A 22,023-nucleotide genomic window follows, 5' to 3' on the forward strand; every position below is an offset into this window, starting at 1 on the left:
AATTCTGGGAGGCAGAGGAGAAATACCAGGAAATCAAGGCCATCCTTTTGCACGCCAGTAAGTTCAAGGATAGCCTTGGCTATATGCAGTTTTGTCTCTCAACCCGATAAAGCCAAAACAAAAGGCCTTTTTACATTACTTTCAGTGAAGCTAAATTTTAAGCTTGGATATTAAACTTTAGGACATGGGACTGTACTCCTCTAGTAGGTGGCTTTTGTGGTCACCATCCATCTCCTGATGACCTGTGGTGTCATGATTTTCCCAACTTGCAGAGTACCATCAACATTCATATGGTTAGCATATATGCTCACATAAATATTATTTTTCCTACATATAAATATAATTTTTCTATCTCACCACTTAGAAAGTGTATATAAAACCTATCTCTATTATCCGTGGTATCATTCAAATGTCTTGGTCAATAGTGAAGGTTATCCAAAAGGTAACACTGGTCAAACAGAGGCAATGAAGTACTGGTAAACTTCAAGAAAAACAATTTTAAAATTACACACTTCTGAAATACCCACATCGTGACTTATATTTATGTTCATCTGGATAGAATCAAAGAAGTATGGGGGTGTTGCCAGTTAATACTGCGCCTTGGAAGAAGGAAAATACAGCACTTTTTAAAAATATCAAACAGGGTCTTTATTTATTTATAGTCTAGATTGGCATTCAACCTGCATCCTCCTACTTTAGATTCCCAAGGCATAGCATTATAAGCCTGTGTCACCACATTCAGCCCACAACACTGTTAAAAGGGCATAAATCAAGAAAAAATAGACTATTAGTCAGAATGACCATTATCAAGAGCACACACACAAAAAAATAATACTAGCAAGGATTGGGAGAAAAATCTTTGTGTACTGTTGTTGGGAATATAAATTAGTCCAATTTCCAAGGAAATAAACATGGATATTTCTCAAAAACCTTAGCATAAAACTGCCGTGTGATCTAGCTGTACCAAAAGGGATCCGAGTCAGCGTACCAAGAAATGTCCACACAAATGTGTTTACTGCAATGTTATTCACAATAGCCAATTGCATAACTGCTCTAGATACCCATCAAAAGATTAATGGATAAAGAAAATTATAGTTTTTGAAAACAAAGATAATGAATCCATGTAATTTGCCCCCAAATGGGTGCAACTGGAAATCACCATGCTATGCAAAATAAGGAAGATTCAGACAATACAAATATTACATGTTTTCTCATGTGTAGAATCTATAAAAGGAAAAAACATGACATGAGACAAAAGGGCTACTGCAGTACATGAAGTAGATCAGGGGTGGAGAAAGGCAGGGTAAGAGAAAAAAATCAAAGTATGTGTGTGTTTGAATGAAAATAGCACAAGTGGGAATTCTTTGGGGAAAGCATTTTCTTAGACTAGTTCTTATTTAGTGTCTTTGCATGTGTCTATTGATGAGCTGAGCTGTGCTTTGAAGACTCTCCTCCAACTAAGCTTAAGCAATGAAATCTCAGCATCCCCCATAGACCATTTTGATAGGATAAGTCTGATCAGATCAATTTTCACATAAAATCATAGCTTCATCAAATACTTTAAGTACACCTATATGTGTTGTGTGTTATGCCATTCACCCAGGTACTCTTCCACTGGGGACACATGGATTGAACAACTGTGAAGTTCCAGGCAGCAAGCATCAGTGAACAAAGCTGCCCTCTGACACATGAGTTACACATAACACATATAAGAGAGGGGGAGGGAGAAGGAGAGGGAGAGGGAGGGGGAGAAGGAGGGGGGAGAAGGGAAGGAAGAGGGAGGAGGGGGAGGGAGGAGGGAGAGGGAGGAGGGAGAGGGACTTGGAGAAGGAGTGGGGAGAGGGACAGGAAGGGGGAGGGAGAGGGAGGGAGCAATACCATGTGAGAGCTATAATTATTATATAAATTATTATAGTTTTGATGAAATATATAGTAGGAATCCAGGAAAAAGATTCAAGCTTTCAGTTTTTAAGTAAATGTGGTAAATTTAGGCAAACACATGGAAGAAAATTGAGTCACCTTAGCAAAAAGCACACTTACGTATTATGTCTTCTTACCACCCCATGATCCTGCCAGCCTTGAGAGGTGGAAGCTGAATGTTACGTTTAATGTCTGATCTCCTTCTTTTCTATTTTGCAAGCATTTCTTTTTGTCTTTACTCTTCAGAAGTGTAGCTTTGATGTGGAAAATCTCACATCCTGTATAAAATTAAGTTTATTGTTTCTGATAGCTTCTATGATCAGAAATGAAATTTACATGCATAAATCTTTATCTACACAGAGTGCTGAATAGAATCACAAGATTGGGTGTCATACACATTTTAGGACTCTGGAAATGCATCCTGAGCGGATCCGTGGGAAGGGTACATTTTCTCAGTAGTGTCTTAGTGGCATCAATGATCTTTTCTTTTCTTTCTCTCTTCTTTTGGTATTTCTTTGGTGCTATATATCAAATTATGCATTCCTTTTTAGTGGTGAAGTTGATTTCTAAAATATGTTTGTTGGTTCTTTGGCATTTTTCTCTTTATTATGAAATATTTGTGCATGAGATACATATTTGTTGTGATTTTTTTCCAAGTAATAATTTATATTTTTTGACATTTTGGCATTAAGAAATATTTTATGCATCAAACTTGTTGACCTTTTTCTTGTGATTTCTTTTTACTATTCTGTTTAGAAAATGTTACATATCCTGAGATCATTAAAATATGTACCTTTTAGTTATGTTGTAAGTGTTTTAATTTTCACTGGTGGATTTAACTTACGTGTACTTATTTTGACAAGATGGGGCCTTAATTTGAGCTTTTTCCAACAGCTCATTTTCTAAACGTCATTTGCTAATAAAATAATTATTTTTTCCATAGGCATATGATGCCCTACCATCTGTCAGGCTTACATACACAGGACTGGTCTATTTTGGAACTTGAAATACACTGTCTAAAAGACTTCGCTTTAAATGTGGGGAGTGATAGTTTCCTTTACTTTCTATCCCAGGTGTAAACAAATTACACTTCTTAGTACCGTATTGCCGGAATGGGCGAGAACAACCTGCGGAGGCATTTAGGACCCAGGGGAAAGCCAGGCTTGGTGTGGAAGGACAGAGTCTCTGGCGCACACGCCTCCTACCCAAATCACAGCCCCGTGCAGCTCGGGCTCTCATTCACAGCTTTCTAGAGAAATCTGAGCTCCAACTGCCAGGATAGGGGATCTCACCCACCCAGTTCAGCCGCGAGGACACCTGCAGAAACACATTCTCAAAGCAAGCCTGGGCGGCGGTGTGAAGGTATTTGTTGCCTTTTTCTTCCTTCTGTGTTCTCAGCGCCTCCCCGCCCGTCCCCGCTCTAGCGATGCCATGGCTGCGGCGTTTCAGCACTTCGGCGCGTGGACAGCTCCCATCTGCAATCCCACTGCACTCCAACCCTTCCGCACCCCACTCTCCACCGCCTCCGCGGTCCATCCTCCTGCCACGCTGCCCAGCCTGCGCTCCCCAGCCATCAGCACCCCATCTCCACCATCGCCGTCATCATCTCCACCATCACCGGCGCGGTAACTACAGTCCACACAACTGTGTCTTGTCACTTAGACAAAGCCTGAGGTCCGCAAGGGAGAAAGGACAAGAGCTCAAGTCCACAGGCATAGAGGGGAAAGTTCAGGGGGAAAGACCCCTAAAAACAAAGAGAGACGCCTGCTTGAGAGAAAGGGAAAGTGGAGGCAGCAGGAAGAGACCCCAGAAAGGGGACAGATGGGGACTTGCCAGACACCAGCAGTTAGCCAGCTGCCTTTCAGCAGATTAGAGACTGTTTAGTTCAAGAAATTAACATGGCCCGAGGCATAGTGTGATTCCAGGAAGAAATGTTAGCTCAGCCCCAATATTCTGCTTTTCCAATGAAGAGTCACCAGGAAGCAGGGTGGGGGTGATGGGTGACTCACAGCACCCACATGGCTGGTTTTCTTCCTAAGCATTTACTGTAGAAACTCTGGAATTGTTTTTTTTTTTATGTTCTATAAAATGAAAACACCAAAGGTTAAATCTGGGGCCAATATGAAAATTAAGATGATGTAGCAAATTAGTGTAACAAATAAGCCGTTCACCAGGAAATTCTATTTGCTAAAACGGCTCTTCCTGTATACTTATTTCAATTTCCCCATCTTAAACCTCTCCTGGAAAGAGAACAGATATATATCCCTTGCCTGAATGACCAAAGTGGTAATGATATTCTGAGCAGATGGCCTGGCTTTGTTCATTACTAGTCCAGGACTGGCTCAGATTGGGGAGGCAAGATTCTCATGTGCTTTCTCAGTAATCAGGCAATAACACCATTTTCCTCGACTAGTAACGGGTAATAGGGTGCAGAAACTGAAAAGTCATTTTATGTAACTGTGGTTTGCCTGACTCTGTTTTACAGGGCTATCGGCTCCTATCAGAGCTGATGGGGAGTGGGAACATCTTTCAAAATAGCTCATTAATTTGAACCTGATGGTCCAGTCCTAGGTCATGGTAGCTTTTTGATTTAACCAGGATCATTTGCTTTACAAGAGCTAACCAGCAACAGCAAACAAGTGTTTGCCCCTTTCATAAACGTGTTCAAAGGGACTCTTTAGATTTGATTGTACTGGGTGCAAAGTATTGTCGTTTCTTTTGTTGCTGTTGTTGTTTTTGCAAGTTGTTTCTCAAAAATCAGCATTTTAGTTCAAATGTGCTGTATCCAAGCAGAAAGGTTGTCAGGTCCCTGTTCACAAGAATGTTTAAAGCAGGGCACAGAAAGCCACTTGGCACTACCCTTGTGCATTGAATCCGCCTCTTGGAACAGGGACAGTGAAGCAAGTTCTGTCCGTGCGTATTTTCGAGGCACCACCCAAAGTAAAGAGACTCACAAACAGACCTGTTCTGGGAGAAGCTTTGTGCAAAAATTCATGCTCCATCATCTTCATGAATGAGGAATAGTAGCATCAGGCCAAGGTTGCTTACTGTTACTAATTTTATGAACTTAAAAGCACAGTACTAAGGGGCTCCAAAGTTTAAGCTCAAACCAAGAAAAGCAGTGAAAATACTTGGCAAATTGTGTTGCCTTTAGTCACCCACTACTGTTCTTAGACTGGTAATATGCACAACAAACGAGCGCTCTCAAGTCTCTGGGAAAGATTGCTTAAAGCTCCCTTATCTATGGGCAAAGAATGGTTGAGACTGGGTGGCTGAAAACATGTACATGTTGCCAGTTTGAGCTGCTTCCCCAGAAACACAGGCCTGGAATTCGAAGCCTCTAGAACTGCTGTCTTCCTGTGCTTAATACAGCTCCCTGAGGCTGGTGAGATCGCAAAGCAGTGCGGCTTCAGGGAGACTTACAGGCACCTGTCTCTAAAGCAATGCTTCTTCCCCGTCTGAAATATTGTGCTGAGCTTATTAATTTTTCTAAAGTGTTCCTGTTGTGTCTTCCACACTTATTTTTTGAGTTAGTGTTGTTTTTCTTTCATATCACTAGTGACAAAACTTTCCCATTTAAAAATGGATTTAAGGTTAAACAGAAACAGTTTTTTTTTCTTCTGCACAGTGCCCTTTTTGTAGACACACTTATAGAAGGGGAAGGGCACAGCATTTTAGAATCTGAATACAGAGCTTGAAGGCTCATTTCCTAGAAGATGAAATCTTGAACTGTTAGAACTGGTTATGTTTGTTTGCATCTTTGGGGTGGACAAGAGAAACAGCCTATTATCTCTGAGAAACCGGCCTCTGATTTCAGAGACTCCCTTGCTGCAGAGCCAGCCTTACTAAGTGGACTCTGGCTGGCTTTGATCTTTGCTGTGTTGGCTCACAGTGTGAATGAGCACAAGTCTGCAACCCTCATTGGCCCCAGGTGTTTTGTCTCTAGCGAATCCAAGTCGTACTTAGCTTAAAGAAAGTTATATCCTGTTTAGCTAAACCAACTGGCCAGACAATGCCTGCCTGTGAAGCACTTTCTGTGCTCAGACATTTCCCTACATGTGTTGGGATGATGTACTCTGTGTTCTAGAAACTTACAGGTGAATCTTTGATTCTTAGATAGCATGGAGATGTATGGCTATCCCTTTCCCATTTCTGTTCCTTAAAATAGAGTCACCTGGATTCTGATTCTATTATTACTCTGATGTATTACATAAACTTCCAGACCTCTATGTGTACCACATGTATAGGTTACTTGGTGCTCTGTATTTTTACAGTTTTAGGAGAGGCAGGGACAAAGTTGTAGGCCAAGGGATGATTGAAGGGCTCAAGTTACAGACTACATAAGCAAACTCGTCAAAACTGAGTCACTTAATATTTCTTTCTCTTTTTTTCATTGTCTTTCTTTCCCTCTTTCCCTCTCTCTCTCCTTTTTCTCTTTCCCTCTCTCCTTCTTTGTTTCCCCTCTCCCTTCCCAACCCTCTTTCTTCTTTCCCCATTTCACTTCCTTCTTCTCTCTCTCATCTCCTTCCTTTCTCCTCCTTTCCTTCTTTTTAGATGCTATATACTATGCAAGCATATGTGGGTGTAACTCATAGGGTGATGTAATAAGTTGCCATGGGTACAATTGTCCAGTGGGTATGCATGCCCTAGTGACACGCTCATCCTTCTATTAACAATGCGGTGCTTCTGAAAACCAATATTTCAAGATTTGCTTTGGGGTAGGTCATTCACCTCAGCACTGTGGGGTCATTGCTTCTCAAGTCTGATTTTATTGCTCAGTCAGTGGGTCATCAGTGCATCGCAGTAGTCTGCTCCCAATAACCTGTCTGAGGCTGCTACTAATATTTGGGTGAAATTTTGATTGATACATAATAGTTATCAGATTTGTGATCCAATGAATGTACACAACGTGCAATGATCAAATCAGATTCGTGATCAGGTCTTCATGTTGAGAACCTAGCTACTCTTCTGCTGGCATTAGGATATGTAGTCGTTGTAAACTGCAGTTGGCCCATTGTGCTCTGAACACTGAAGTTTGTTGCTTTGATCTAACAGTATTCTGGTACGTGTCTCACATCTCCTTGTTGTCCATCCCTCCTCTCTTTTCCAGCCTCAATGACTGTTCTCTTCTATCAAATCAATGTTTTTGTCCCTTAGATGTGAGGGAGAATATGGTATTTGTTTTTCTATGAATGACTTATTTCACTTAACACGGTGCATGGACCTCCCTTGAAAAAGGAGAGACAACGGTTACCCGGTTACCCTCTTATTTAAATATCGTACCTTCAGGTGTAATTAGTAAGGAAGTTTAACTGAAACAAAATCAAACCATTCCAACTTCTGAGGCAGTGAGAGCTCAAAAATCACACGTTCAGTTGAGAGAAAGTTGTGCGGGCTCTTCTTTCCTCCCGCCTTACCCCAAAAAAGACTTTTCCATTGCACTCTTGCCTGGGAGTTTTCTTCATCCTGATCCTTGCTGCACCCATTGTTATCTTAATCACACCCATGAGAAGAGTCCCATTACACGGATGTCCTGGAAAAATGAAGTGACAAGGGAGATTTAAAGATCACTTGGGGAGCCCTATCTATCTTATGCCTCCAGATTATTTTTCTAGGATAATGGAGTCTATTTTGAAGAAAATATCTTCTTCCTTTGAGGATAAAATAGTGAAGCATTTCTCCCTCTCTCTTCTTCTCCCAATGACATGCCTACCAAATGCAACTGATCTGCTTTGGACATTGGAGTGCCAACTGCTCGTGACTTCTTATGGCAGTAGAGAGATATCCTATGAAGACATTTCAGGCTCATTTTCCACATCTCTATAGCCTTCTCCCCCAAGCACTGTCTTTCCATAAGATACCCTGATTAAGAAAAAAGTGTTACTCTAGTGAAAAACTTCCATCCTAACCCAGCGAAGAGGCAGAAGGGTACTCTGCTGCTTTCCGGCTTGCCTAGCTCCCTTTTGCATCATAACACAGCAAGGCAAAAACAAAAAATGGCAGGATTTTGTTCTAGGACTCAGGATTCAACTCTCTGCCAAATAGCCCCAATGTACCTGAGACTTGTTCTATCTTCCTTTCAATCTAGCAGCTATTTTGGGTAAGAAGATCTCATTGTCTCCACATTGATGGAACTTATAGCAATTTACTTATAACCTTTCTCAAGAGCAGGCACAAATGGAAGCACGTGACAGTGTACTTGGTTGCTATTTTAAAAGGATCCAAGGGAGTCTACACAATGAATATTTATGGAGCAGGAGTGAGTCCTGGGTTAGGACTGAGCTAAAGGTGATGGGATGTTGATGGTGAGCCAGGCCTAACTTCTGATCACACCACACTTCCTGATGATTAAAAGTCTCCCCTCTGTCCTTCCAGACATTAATCTCCACCCCTGGTACAGAGAGCTTCAATCTGCAAGTTGCCCAATGTTCTATAAAAGTCAGTATACTCTAGTTCCCATCCCTCCATTCCCCCAACCCCCCTGCCCCCCCCAGTGCTGGAGGCAGGTTGGAGGCAGGATGGGGGGAGAGAGTAATAAAAGAGACTTGGTGGGAGGGCATTTTGGAATTAGGAAGAAACTTGGTGCCAGGGAAACCGCCAGGAACCCACAAGGATGACCTCAGCTAAGACTCCTAGCAGTGGTGGAGAGGGTGCCTGAACTGGCCTTCTCCTGTCAGCAGATTAGTGACTTCCCTAACTGCCATGAGAGGTACTCTATGCAGGAACTGATGGAAGCTGAGGAAGAGATTCACAGACAAGCACAGCTCTGGACTCTGAGAACCTTGCAGAAGAAAGGGAGAAGGGAGATTGTGCTAGTCAGGCGTGTCCTGATGGGGTAACCCAGAGACGGGGACCTGAGCTCAAGAGTGGATGCTGGACCAGTTAGGGAGCCTGCATGGGACGAGCTAGGCCCTCTGCATGTGTGTGGCAATTGTGTAGCTTGGTTTCTTAGTAAGGCTTCTAACAGTGAGAGCTGGACCTCTCCCTGGAGCTTAGCTGGCTTTTGGTGACCTGTTTTTCAGGCTGGTTTACCTCACCCAGCAGCTCATTTATAACTTAGAGGGAAGAGCTTGGTCCTGCCTCAACCTGAGGTGATGTATTTTGAGCAAGCTCATGGGGAGGCCTGCCCTTTTCTGAATAGAGATGGAGGAGGAGTGGATGGGAAGGGAGTAGATGGGAAAGGGGAAGGACAGAAGGGAGGAGGGAAGAGAAACTGGTTGGTTTTTATTTTAATTTATTTTACATAATAAATTATTTTAAATTATTTAAATTTAGAAACAGAAAGTCAGTGCACTTAACAACAGGCTATTACTAGCAGGGCTCCAGTCTCTTTGTCTTTACAAAGCAAGATGGCCTGTAAGTCACAACAACCTTCTGAAAACCCAGCAACTGCAAAGACTCTTTTAAAGAATGACACACTCTGAATGTGTGACTATCACAAGCCCTGAGACTGAAATGTGTTCTCCACTAGCAGAAAGGGAACCCACTAGCGTTCAGGAAACAGAGGAAGAAACACTGTCCAGTTGTGAACAACAGTCTAGACGCTGTAGCAGCTTCTGCTTTCATTTCATTTCGTATAAAAATCCCCTTTGAGCTGGCTGTGGTGGTACATGCCTGTAATGCCAACACTCAAGGGGCTGAGACAGGAGGATTGTGAACCAGAGGCTAGTCTAAGCTACACAAAAAGAACCCTTTAAAAAAAAAGCAATAAATAACTAAAAGACAAAGCAAGCAAATTAAAATTCTCGTTAGCATTTTTAGGTGAATATATATATATGCAGTTTAAATATTTTGAATGAGGTTTTAGAGAACATAGGTTTAAAATTTGTAAAAATTTTCATTTCTGCTAGTGAATAATGTACTGGATTAGACTTTTATAGGTAGGGCTTATCATGAAGATTCATTTTTCACCCTTTTGTAAAAAAAAGAGAGCTCACAAAATAAACATAAGTTTTCCATTTTATGTTTATATTATTATTTATGTGAAATTCACACAGAAGTTACACTGATCTGTAGTCTTATTTACTAGTGATTTATGTTCATATATTTCAAACAATATTAAGTTCTTGTAGGGTTTTGTTGTTGTTGAGACAGGATCTAATTTTGTATACCACGCTGGCCTCAAATTCATAATCCTCCTGCCTTATCCTCCAGAATCTTGTGATTACAAGTTTAGTCACTCTGCCTAGTGAGGGTTTATAGACTTTATCTTTCTGGTCGTGACAACAGTTATTCCCTCCCCTCTCCAAATTCGATGCCTGACATGAGGTCCTGAGTGAGTGAGCTATGATGCTGCTGACAAGATTGTTGCTCAAGATGGCTCCTCTTCACAAATAAAAAGTAGCCATGAACAAAACATAGAGAGGTAATTTGAGATATGGATGTTTGTCCTTTTTGCCATATTTTAGTCCAAGCTCTCGATCTCCCCTTTCACCTAATAACTAACAACCTAACTGTAAAGACTGACCAGAAATTAGATAATATAATGTTAAAGCCCTTGGCACATTAACAAGCCCTCACAGACATTTGTTTCTTTCCCAATGCCACGCCAAGCTCATTATTTGACTTTAAGCCAGCCTGGCAGCTAGCATGCATCTCAGTTTCTTTTATGTATTTGGAGACAACATAATTATGATATTAACAAGAATATTACAGCTAATGGAAGAGCTCTTTTCATTTCCTAAGCACCTTCGCTTGTCTTATTCCACATGATTTTAGCTTCGCATTTCCCAGGAAATTATCTTTCTTCTACACATTGAAAGATCATTGTAACAAAGCAAAAGATAATGGATGAAAGATGCTTTGAAATAGATCATATATTTTTAGGGAGGACATCACTACAATTGTTCTGATCTCCCCCTCCCCCACACTGAGTATGAGTTTCTGAAGACGATGATAAATAGATTAAAATAATAAATGATAAGAGAACTGATTACACTTGAAAAACTCTGCCTCCTTAAAGGACTTCTTTGTTACTCTCCATAAAGATTAAAAAAATGGTATACGTTTATAAATAGACTTCCTGAAGACTGAATTATTTATGGGTAAATAGGTACATAGATCTATTCTTTGTCTTATTTGAGTTAAATGAATACTGGGAACCTAGGGATGTCAAGAACTTAAGCAACAAGCAGTAGAGACTCAAAGTTGTAGTTTATTAGAAAAATGCATGGGTTATACGTGCAGGCATTCTCCATCCTGGCCTTCCAAGAGATGCTTCTGCTTCAGAAGACAAAGCCGTGAGTGACCCCCCCCCCCCAGCACTGGGCAGAACAGCTTTCTGTACCCTCCTAAAGCTCCCTCTGGTTGGTGAGCAGACCTCTCTGCTGATGCCTTGATTGGTGTTCTGTGAGGCACGGCAAAGAGGGTGGGTCTTTCAGAGACATGGGCAGGGTCTTTGAATTGTTGGCAAAGGAAAACATTACCAAGAAGAGCAAAAGAAGCACCAGCTGGAAAAGCACAGCCAACTACGTCTTAAACAGCCCCAGTCATCACCCAATGAAAACAAAGGAAGATGAAGGTAATGAGCACCTATCTGTAGGGTGTAGCTCTAGACTGTCTAAAAAAACCTGGCAACCCAGAGGCAGATCTGGACTCATAGGAGGGTTAGTATGGGAGAGAAGTGAGGGAAGGAGGCTGAGGGTCTGGAGTTTTGATAAGAATGTCATACAGATGTAAAGTTGCAAATACTGAGACCCCTGCTACACAGAAGAGGCAAATCAGTAGGTGAATGAAGACCATAGTACAGAGTGATTATTTGGACTGCCATCCAGTGCCTGCCTCTTGGCGAGTAATTTAATATTTTTGCATCTCAATTTCCACTCATTCCATACAGTTGTTCTAAGGAGTATGGTAGTCTATGAAAAGAATCTGTGAGTGTCTAGGACATAATAAACAGATCTATGGTGAATAACGAACTGTAGCTATTATCATTTTCATGAATACCATCAGGAAGAGAAACCACTCTCACGCATGAGGAGGACATCATGGCCGGTGTAACCTATTCATAATCCAGTACAGTCGAGTGGCAACTAAAGCTTGTGGCTGATTGAAAATGCTACGTTGTGATAAACATTCTCCATACAACTTTTCTTGTACCTTAACTAGCATTGATTGGTGTTATTTAAATAGCAGGCTGTTCGGGCTCTGGTAGGAAGGATTTACGTTTAATGAAATATATATTTCATCTTAAGCATGCAATCCAATGACCCTGACTGGATTATTCTCACCAGAAGCTTCTATTGCATGCTGAACACAGAATAAAGATGAAGATTGGAGCAAATTTATTTTGGATATTATGGTTTGGAGGCATAGCTATGTATGGAGGCAGGGCATGAAAAATGTGACTTCAATTCTCCCCTTGAACCCATAGTCATTTATCTGGAAAACATGGTTGAGCTCCCTCAACTGTGAGGTAAGTAACTTGCTCCAAAGCAGCTTTAAATCTTCTTCAGGGAGCAAGCTGTCGCTATGCTTTGTGATCTTAGCATTGTGTTCCTTGGCTTGGAACTGTGAACATTACCCAGAATGCTTCAGTGAGACCAGGATCTGAAATACAATGTGCCTAGGGGAGATTCTCTGGGGGCAGGGGAATTCTTTGTAGATAAGGGAGGACATTAAAAGTTAGTTATAAGGCTTTATTTAAGGAAAATTAGCCTGCCCCAGACATGGGGGATATACTGACTTGTCAAAACAGTATTTTGACTGCTGTTTTCGTTGATGCTTTGTGTAGCTGGTAGCATCTGCTGCCTCGTGTGCCATATCCTAGGCATTGAGAAAATGTCAGTGGTCACAGTGAAATTCTTTGCCCGCAGAGCTGAGCCTCTTTATGCTGCATACTGAGGATTCACAGATAAACATCAGACACCTCCATTTTTAGGAGATTCTAAATAGAAGGGGGAAGTGACGCTGTTGATATAACACAGTGTGGTTAAGTGTGTGTGTATCACTTGATTTCTGACTTCTGAGACCGGGGAGGGTTTCCTGGGGAAAGTGACTTTCAGATTGAGTTCTGAAGAATGATGAGGAGGTAGGAGCTTAAAATGAATGTTGATCATCATGTGGTATGAGTGCATCTTCATTGTAATACCAAGAATAATGGGAATATAGAGAATTCATAGATTGGCAGGAGAGGCTGCGGCAGAAAACCTGTTTCCATTCTAAACACGAGTAGTGATGGTCTCAATTATATCGGCAAACATGGTGCTGGAAAGATGGGCAGATTTGAGAGCTATTTAAAAAGTGTGTTAGGGATCATGAAGGAGAGGGTAGACTAAGAGCTGATTCTTAGATTTCCAGTATGTGAATCTGCCTGGAAGATGATGTCATTCACTAAGAGATGGAGCTGGAGGATCAAATTCAGGACGGAGAACTATTAGTTCAGTTGTGAACATAATGTGTTTGTAGCACCTGTAGGGCATCTGCGGAGAGATGCTCCATGGCCAACAGAGAGAGGAGCCTGGAGATCCAGCAAACGCTAGGAACTGAAGCTATTTGAGTGCAGGTGAACAGGGGCAGGATCCTGAAAATTCTAGCTTTGGCTTGCACAGAGGGAGAGGAATGAGCAGTGATGGGCAAAGAGCTGGGGGATGGGCAGGGGAGGTCAGGGCATGACCAGGGCATATGGACAGAGAATGGAATGAGGGAAGGAGAAGATGCTCTAAGGAGGAAACAGCCGGTGCCAAATACTGATAGATGTCACCCAGACTGGAAACTGAAAATTGTCTTTTGGATGCAGTAACATTGAATGCCATTCAGTGCTAGGTGACTATCTGCCTGGACTGCTTGGTACTCTTCCAGTTTGGGTTTATTCATCGTCATTAGTGTCTGTCTTAGCTAGAGTTACTATTGCTATGATGAAACACCAAGGCCAAAAGCAACTTGGGGAGGAAAGGGTTTATTTAGTTCACTTATCCTGACTCACAGTCCATTGAGGGAAACCAAGGCAGGAACTCAAAGACACTTGGAGGCAGAAGCTGATGCAGAGGCCATGGAAGAGTGCTGCTTACTGGTGTGCTCCTAATGGTTTTCTCAAACTGGTTTCTTATAGAATCCAGGACCACCAGCCTGTTGAAGGTCAGCCTCCCAGCCCTGGGTGTGTCTGCCACAACCCACCCCACTGCGACAGTACTCTTACCATTAATTAGGTACCTTGAGGTCAGGTTAGAGTGACCTTTAGCATTATCGTAGTACTGTAAGTTGTGAATGGCTGCTTTTAAAAGATGTGAGGGGCAGATTTCTGTCTGAGACACTTCTGTTTAAGAAACAGGCGAATGGGAAACAATCAATTGTACAGGAGCCATGTCTGTCTTACCTAGGCCTGTGAACAGTCCCATAAAGCATGTTTTAGCAACAACCACCACAACAAAACCTGTCATTAATAAAATAATACTCTATTGATACTTTGACCAAAGGGAATTATCTTAAGGGGTCACTCACTGTAACTAAATTTTTTGTGAATGTATTTCAAATATTTGCATATCAAATATTTAAGTTGTTGCTAATAAGGGCAGATGCCCTAACTAAAGCATCATACACAGTTTAGTTACAGGATATGTACTCATCAGTACTGATGATTTGTATATGTGCTGTTTTCTAGCTAGGGTCCCATTCATTTGCCCCTAATTTCTCTGCATCATCTCTCTCTTGTTTCTCTTGTGTGCATTTGTTTTTCAGTAAGCCATGACCTCGGTTTTCATTCTGGTTTGGATGACCACCACCACATAGGGTCTGAATGTCCGGCTGTTTCCCAAGGATCGGAAGAAGCCTCTCTGCTTGTCTGTTTTGGGGGCAGTCTCGTAGGAGAACCATTGAATGGGCCACGGAGTCAGCGCGCTTTCCCGTGAATGGGACCAGTTTCTGTTCTTCCCAAACCTCAGAGCTTAAGCACTTGGGAAGGAGATTTGGCCAAGATGACGCACTTGCAGGCTGGGCTCAGTCCAGACACGATAGAGAAAGCCCGCCTGGAACTGAATGAGAACCCGGACGTTTTACATCAGGACATTCAACAAGTCAGAGACATGATCATCACCAGGCCGGACATTGGGTTTTTACGTACAGATGATGCCTTCATCCTGCGTTTTCTCCGAGCCAGGAAGTTTCACCAAGCCGATGCCTTCAGACTCCTGGCCCAGTACTTTCAGTACCGCCAGCTAAACCTGGACATGTTCAAAAACTTCAAGGCGGATGATCCCGGCATTAAGAGGGCGTTGATTGATGGGTTCCCCGGAGTGCTGGAAAACCGTGACCACTACGGCAGGAAGATTCTCCTGCTGTTTGCTGCCAATTGGGATCAGAGTAGGTAAATGTAGATAGTGTCTTTACTTGGCTTTGTTTTGACATAGTGCATCCTCACTGCATGCTGGGGTTGTGTGGTTTAGGTCAAGATTCATTCCACGGTTTAGGACCCAGGTGTAATGCCATCCAAAGGGAAGTTCATGGGAGAATCATAGCCTCTGAGTTGTACTGGGCTTTACAAGGGAGTGTTCCATTCATCAAAATGGGATTTATTTTATTGGTTTGGCTGATATTCTAGAAGGTTCACGTATTTTCGTCGGCGTCATCACCTTTAGTATCAACAGCACAAAAAAAAAATGGATTCACTGGATTGGTTTCCACACATAAAATAATTTTGTGGATTCTCTTTGTGACTTTAATATCCTCTTCTGGATGCCAGATTGTCCCTACAAATGGACTTCCTTTTTAGAGCCACAGCTCTACACTCTGGAGGCTGGGTATACCACCCTCTTCTGTAAGGATGCTCATTCCTCTCCCTAGTCTCTCATACCAAAATATGGAGTCATCTTTGGATCTAGTTCTAATATCTGCTGCCCAAATTCCACCCACACCCATTTTTTTCTTTAAAAAAAATACATTCCTAGTATCTTCATTTCACTGCCTCCATTGGTATTGTTTAAGTTTGTATGATGTTCAGTAGATAATCTTTTGTGGTGATTTCTACATTTTCTACTAGGTACTCGTATGATCTCGTTTAACCCACCTAAGACCTTGACATGATAAAGGTGATTGCCATTTACCATACTTCCCATTTTATGCCACACAAACTTGAAAAGTTAAGGGCCTGGCTTCAGTGTCACACAGCAAGTGAAACCAGAAGGGAAGTTGAGTCCTGGTCCTGTGAGTTGAGAGCCAGTTGACTCAGCCCAGTTAAATAATGTCACTGTGAGTTTATGAGACCTGAGTTTATGAGACTGTGAGTTTATGACACCTTCCCCATGTCTATCTCTTAGTGGAGTAGCACAATAAACAGTCAATGTCGAATAGGGAAAAAGTGAAGGAGGAGCCGATCTCCAACGCGCTATCTGTGGGTGGAGCCTTCACAAGAACATCATGGATGCAAATTTTGGGTTCATGGGAAAGCACAGGCTTAATTGAAAGCGTATTGAAAACCTTTCCAATGCTATTTATAGGATTTTCTAGCCCATCTTTCTGTTGCCTTATGTCACTGCTCTTTCTAAGAATAGCAGTAGTGCAGGAGGTCGTTCCGATCGTTGACTATTTCCTGGGTGACAAATCGAGGCAGGACCGCCTGACTCTGCGAAAGTATACACGTGTTTCAACACAATTACCCTAGACTTCTGTCAGTTCTGTGCCTGGAACACTAATAGTGATGCGGGATTGACATCGTCTTTGTCGAGTTCATGCTGCAGTTAATGGCGAGCCTTGCTTTACGCTGCTCTGCTGATGAGAAAAACGGCTGGATTTTTACATTCGCTCATCTGAAGCATTCAATCACCGAACACGTAGAGGGTGACTCTGAGGCACTTAAGACAATGGAGACAGCATGTGGTCTTCATCAGTGAAGACCCATGTGCAGTTCATGGCTCATAGATGGTACAGCGTATGCACAGCTAGCCCCTATACTGACTAAGTCCTCCTGAGGCACATGAGCCATAGACACAGCATCTAAACTGAAGGGAACAGCCCTACTTCCAAGAACAGCACATTCGCATTTTGGATTTGGGAACTGGAAGGATTTGATGATTCTGGAGAATAACAGGCTGACACGGTTGTGCTGAATTTTTGGTTTTCTGGGGTTCCATCTTCTAGGACAGACTCTGTGCTGAGTACCACTGAGCATTGATGTTCACAGAGAGAAATGAACCACAGTAAAATGCTGTATTTCGCTTAAGATTTGGTCTGAATATATCCCCAAATATGTTGTGAAGAAATAAGAGGTGACAAATCTCCGAGGAAATAATGAAAATGTTTATGATTATTATAACCTTGAACAAGCTACTTCCTTCTCTGTTCCTTGCTTTCCTCATGTGTAAAATAAGCTTCTAGCTCTAATGCCTCACAAATGAGATGCCCATTCAGCCTCATCTGGTGGTCTAGAAGGGATGCTCAAAATCACTTTATAGGCTCCCCATTCAGTCAACTTTTAAAAAACAATCTCTTTCTTCTCCTCTTTATCATAGTTCTATGCCCTAATTTTCTCCTAACTATATAATTTTACCCAAACCATTTTACTGTTCACAGAATGATACCAGTGAGTCTATTTGACATTAAATTAGATGCAAACAAACCAGTTTGAATGTGGATGTGCCCATGTCAGTTAGTGTTTATGTGACCTTAGACAAGAAGTCCCTCTGAGACTGGTTGCTCTCCTGGAAGGCATGGTAAGAATGATGTCTTTATGTGGAGGGGACAGAGCAATGTCACACTGGAGTTCATTGTTTGGCATACAATAAGCATTTAATAGACACTGGCTTTGGGCATTATTACTAATATTTTAAAAATCTGACTTCAAAAGTAATGGTGGACAGATGGCAAATAAATTAGAACTGGATTCAGGGGGACAATATTTCAGTACCGGAGTGGGATTATGCATTCTCTTCACCATTCACCTATGTAAAGCACCTGATTGCTCTCCCCAGATCTTAGCCACACAGATCCTGCCCAGATGAGGTCCAGTATGCCAGAGAAATTCTCACAGCTTTGCAAAGTGATTGCTTCTCTCTGGGGACTTAGATGATCAGGTAGTGTCTTGAAGGTCTCATGTGAAAAGTTTACTGAGATTAAGGTGATTATTAATATTTATTAAAATGATGTAAATATCATTCATCTTGATAAAAGTGACAGGCTGGGAGCAGGTCACAGCAAAGGCGTGACAGCAACGGAGCTAGCAGAATTCAAGCTTGTCTTGCCCAGTGGTAGAGGCTCCAACAGCGGAAATCTGGCTTGTGATTTGTGAGGCTGCCAGGCTGGGCTGAATGAGGTAAATATGTAAATCCTATATACTCATTCACAGCGTAAATACAGCCAGCCTTCTAGAGCTAGCAGAATTGTTATTCTAGTGTACCAGCTTGAAGGGCAGTGGGGACACGAGGAGACACCCTTACTCCGTGATTCCTTTGATCTACTGAGTAAGAATTCACACTTTGACCCTTTAAGGTCTCTAAAGAAAACCTGTTTCTTCCCTTTTTTTCCCCTGAGCTGCAAACTTGGATCTGAGCCGTTGCTGCCAGGACGCTGGTGCTGCAGAGAAAAAGACCAGCGGAGGGGCACATGTGTATTTATCCGTGGGTTTCACTCAGTCAAGAACAAAAGTTAAACATGGCTCCCATCATTTTACTTCTTAGAGTCTCCATTTCTCAAGTGGAAACTTGGTAAAACATCAGGCTTCCCAGGCTGCTGCAAAGACAAAGCCTCTCTTGGGAGCGCCCAGGACACAGAAGAGATTTAAATGACAAATCCTGAAGCCAGGTGGCCACCTTAGATCTGAGTTACCTCCCGACCAGTCACCCTCCCCCCTCTGGAGCATGTAGTTGAAATCCTAACACCCAGTCTCTCACTTGGAAAGCAGGGGCAATGACCACACGTTTGACAGGTTGATGTCTGGAAGTAGTTTAAGAATAAAAAAGCCCACACAGGTAAATCCCTGGGATACCAGACCAAAAGATACTTTCTAAACACAGAAACCTTTGATAAAATTATCAACTTTTTGCACTTAGAAAACTGTGAAAATTGTAACCATGTCAGACTGTAATGTTCATTATTTTCTCCAAAGTCTGTTTGGGCTGGAAGGCTCCAAGAAGAAGTTTAAAGGGCTCATCTTATTTTTGATAACATACTTAGGTTATAAGAAAACAATTAGGGACTCCAGTTGACACACGTTAGTCTATAGCACACTATAACAGCATACATCACTCTGTAGGCAGATAAGCTGTTCCTGCCCCAAGTTTTAGAATGGTGGAAACATGATAGAAGATTGTAACTGGAGGTATTTCTCCCACCCACCTTAATATTAATTACAAACTGTTTGACCTATTAGTTCAGGCTTATTATTAACTAGCTCTTATAACTTAAATTGACCCATTTCAATTAGTCTATATTTTACTACAAGGCTCGTGGATTGTTACCTCACACCTTGCTTCTCTAGCGGCTGCTGGTATCTCCCTGACTCTGCCTTCCCTCTGTTTAGATTTCCCACCTGGCCCTATTCTGCCTGGCTATTAGCTAAATTGGCTTCTTTATTAACCAATGGTAATAAAACTTATTCATAGCATACAGAAGGGTATCCCACACAAGAAGATCTGCTTCAAGTAAGAACATGGGGAGATGTATGGACCATTCCTGTGTTAGTATTATTGCCTCCCACAGCTGGAGGTGCAGAAATCAACCAGTAAGTTGAAAACTAGCTTCAAACACGATTTCCTCATGGTAGATGAGGTGCTAGAAGGAATGGTTAAATTGGGATAATTCGCTAAAGAGTAAAGAGGCTGGCGAATAGCTTGATTAATTCCTCCAAATCTGGAGATAACAAGAAGGACAAACATGCTGCTTTACCCTGCAACACGGGACAAAGGCCTGGGCTGAGGACTAGCAAGCCCCAGGTATTGCTTAGGACTTAGAGGTGGGGCAAAGCTGAGGAAGTAGAGCAAACCTTTAAAGAGGTACCAAAGTCCTCAGTAATTTACTTAAGTCAATCATACTCCAATGGATTGTTTTAGAAACTCACATTTAAGAGAAAAAAAATGCTCAATTAATAATATCAACTTTTCAAAAAGTCTGACAAACACATTTTTGTCTTGGTTTGAGTCTTCATGGCTCTGCTCTGGCAAATCAGATATCTTGGGGAAAGAGCCTTCATTGAGTTGGGTCCTGTTATTTCAGGTCCAGTCCATACTAGAACACACAGAGAGAGAGGGGGGGGGAGGGAGGGAGAGAGAGAGAGAGAGAGAGAGAGAGAGAGAGAGAGAGAGAGAGAGATTTGCAAGTACCTTACATTTCCCAAGCATTTCCACAGACATTTTCTCACTTATTGCTAAGAGCTGATGGGGAGACAGAGAATCACTAACTTACTGATGGCGAAGAAAGTAGTTTGGAAGGAGACAGTGCTGACTTCTTTGGGGAGCAACTTGATCACCCGTGGAAGAGCTGAGGCTCATGGCTTCCATTCCTAGTTAATTTCAAAGACATCTGGAGTAAATTGTTCAGCCCTGGCATTGTTAGAAGTTTCAAAATACCGCGTGAGCTTCTGCAAGGCTGTGTGTGTGTGTGTGTGTGTGTGTGTGTGTGTGTGTGTATGCATGTAGGTGTGTGTGTGTGAGAGAGTATGCATGTGTGTTTGAGTGTGCATGTGTGTGATGAAGCACAAAACAGGAAATTCAAGATCTGAGTACAGTGAATCTTAAAAGCCCCAGTGGATAGATGGTGGGGTTGTGTTGTTGTTAGTGTGCAGGATCGTGTGAATCACTGAAATGTTTAATACTCCCTGTCTCAGGCATTGTACAAGCAAAAGAAACCCTGTATTCTCAAAGCCATCAAGAGAGCTTGATAACGACTTTGTAGAAATATCTGTTATCCATCTGGTCCGAGTCGGCTTCCTTGGGACAAGACATCTGAGGTGATGATCTATTTATGAAGAAAGGTTTGCACGGGCTCAGCCCTTCTGAGATTTCAGTCTATACGTGGCCTGATGGCAGAAGACAAAAACAGCTTACTCCATGGCAGCTGAGAAGCAGAAAGAATGAGAAAGGGGGTTGGGAACAAAATTATACCTTTCAATGCCATACCCACTGACTTCCTTCCTGCAACCAGGCCCTGCCTCTCAGTGTTATCAACACTGAGTAGTCTATGAAGTGTGAATCTGTAAGGGGGTCAGTCTGTCCACAAAGGCCCCTCATCCATTTCCCAGAAGCCTCCTATCTGAACACTGATGCATTATGAACCAAACTTTCAGTGCATGAATTTTGAGAGGACATTTCAAATTCAAGTGTTTCCATTATGATTACCCCTTGGTGCTTGTTGGGGACCAGTTTTAGAACTTCCCATGGATGTTAAAATCCAGAGATGCTCAAGTCCCTTTCATAAATGGCATACTGTTTGCATGCAACTTATACACACATCCTCCTAAACCCTTTATGTCGTCTCCACAATAATGTACTATAGGTGTTTGCTATTAGTTATTTTATTGCATTAGGGAACAATGGCTAGAAGTCAGTGTGTGTTCAATACTGATACAGCCGCCCCCCCCCCTGCCACATACACAAATATTTTCTACCTCTGGTTAATTGGGTCTGCAGATGCAGAACCCACAGATACAGAGGCCAATGCCACATATTCCTGAAAGTTTACAAAGTCTCATTCTGTGATTTATGCACAGGCATTCCAACAAAGAAGGGAGTCTTCCCCAGGCTGAAAGTGAAGACTGCATCCTCCTAGAAAGTTCTATGCGTAATTTCATTCCCTTTCAAAATTAGGGTTTCAACTTGTTCACAACAAAAATCTGCACCACTGCTGTTCTGTAAGTGACAAAGTAGCCCAGGGATCCACACTCAAAGTTTTCATCACACTCCTCAACTCTCCTTGAGGGGAGGGATACAAGGTGACTCATTGAGAACAAGGAAGACACTCTCGGAGCATCCCCATGGCGTGCAGTCAGGGACGGCTGTGCAGAATAGGATGCCGCACAGGGACTTGAGATGACTCAGAATGATAAGAGTGAATGGCCTGTTCAGTCCCCATTGTGAGTAGGAAGAAAGAGAATTGTAGGAAGCTCATGAGTCCAATCTGAGTTAACAGAAAGGATATGTGACATTAACTCTCTCTCTCTCTCTCTCTCTCTCTCTCTCTCTC

The 22,023-nt window shown here is 42.2% G+C and overlaps 1 protein-coding gene across 1 annotated transcript in view; it reads left to right on the forward strand.

Annotated features, from left to right (window-relative positions):
* Positions 1-3,116: 3,116 nt before the first annotated feature.
* Positions 3,117-22,023, forward strand: part of Clvs1 (clavesin 1) — a 126,596-nt gene continuing 107,689 nt past the window's right edge. The window contains exons 1-2 of the mRNA XM_005362293.3: positions 3,117-3,282; positions 14,596-15,220. Coding sequence (XP_005362350.1) covers positions 14,766-15,220 — 455 coding nt within the window. The 5' untranslated portion in view covers positions 3,117-3,282; positions 14,596-14,765. The remainder of the gene's footprint in view (positions 3,283-14,595; positions 15,221-22,023) is intronic.

This window comes from Microtus ochrogaster, linkage group LG5 (genome assembly GCF_000317375.1).
Source record: "Microtus ochrogaster isolate Prairie Vole_2 linkage group LG5, MicOch1.0, whole genome shotgun sequence".
Classification (NCBI taxonomy): domain Eukaryota; kingdom Metazoa; phylum Chordata; class Mammalia; order Rodentia; family Cricetidae; genus Microtus; species Microtus ochrogaster.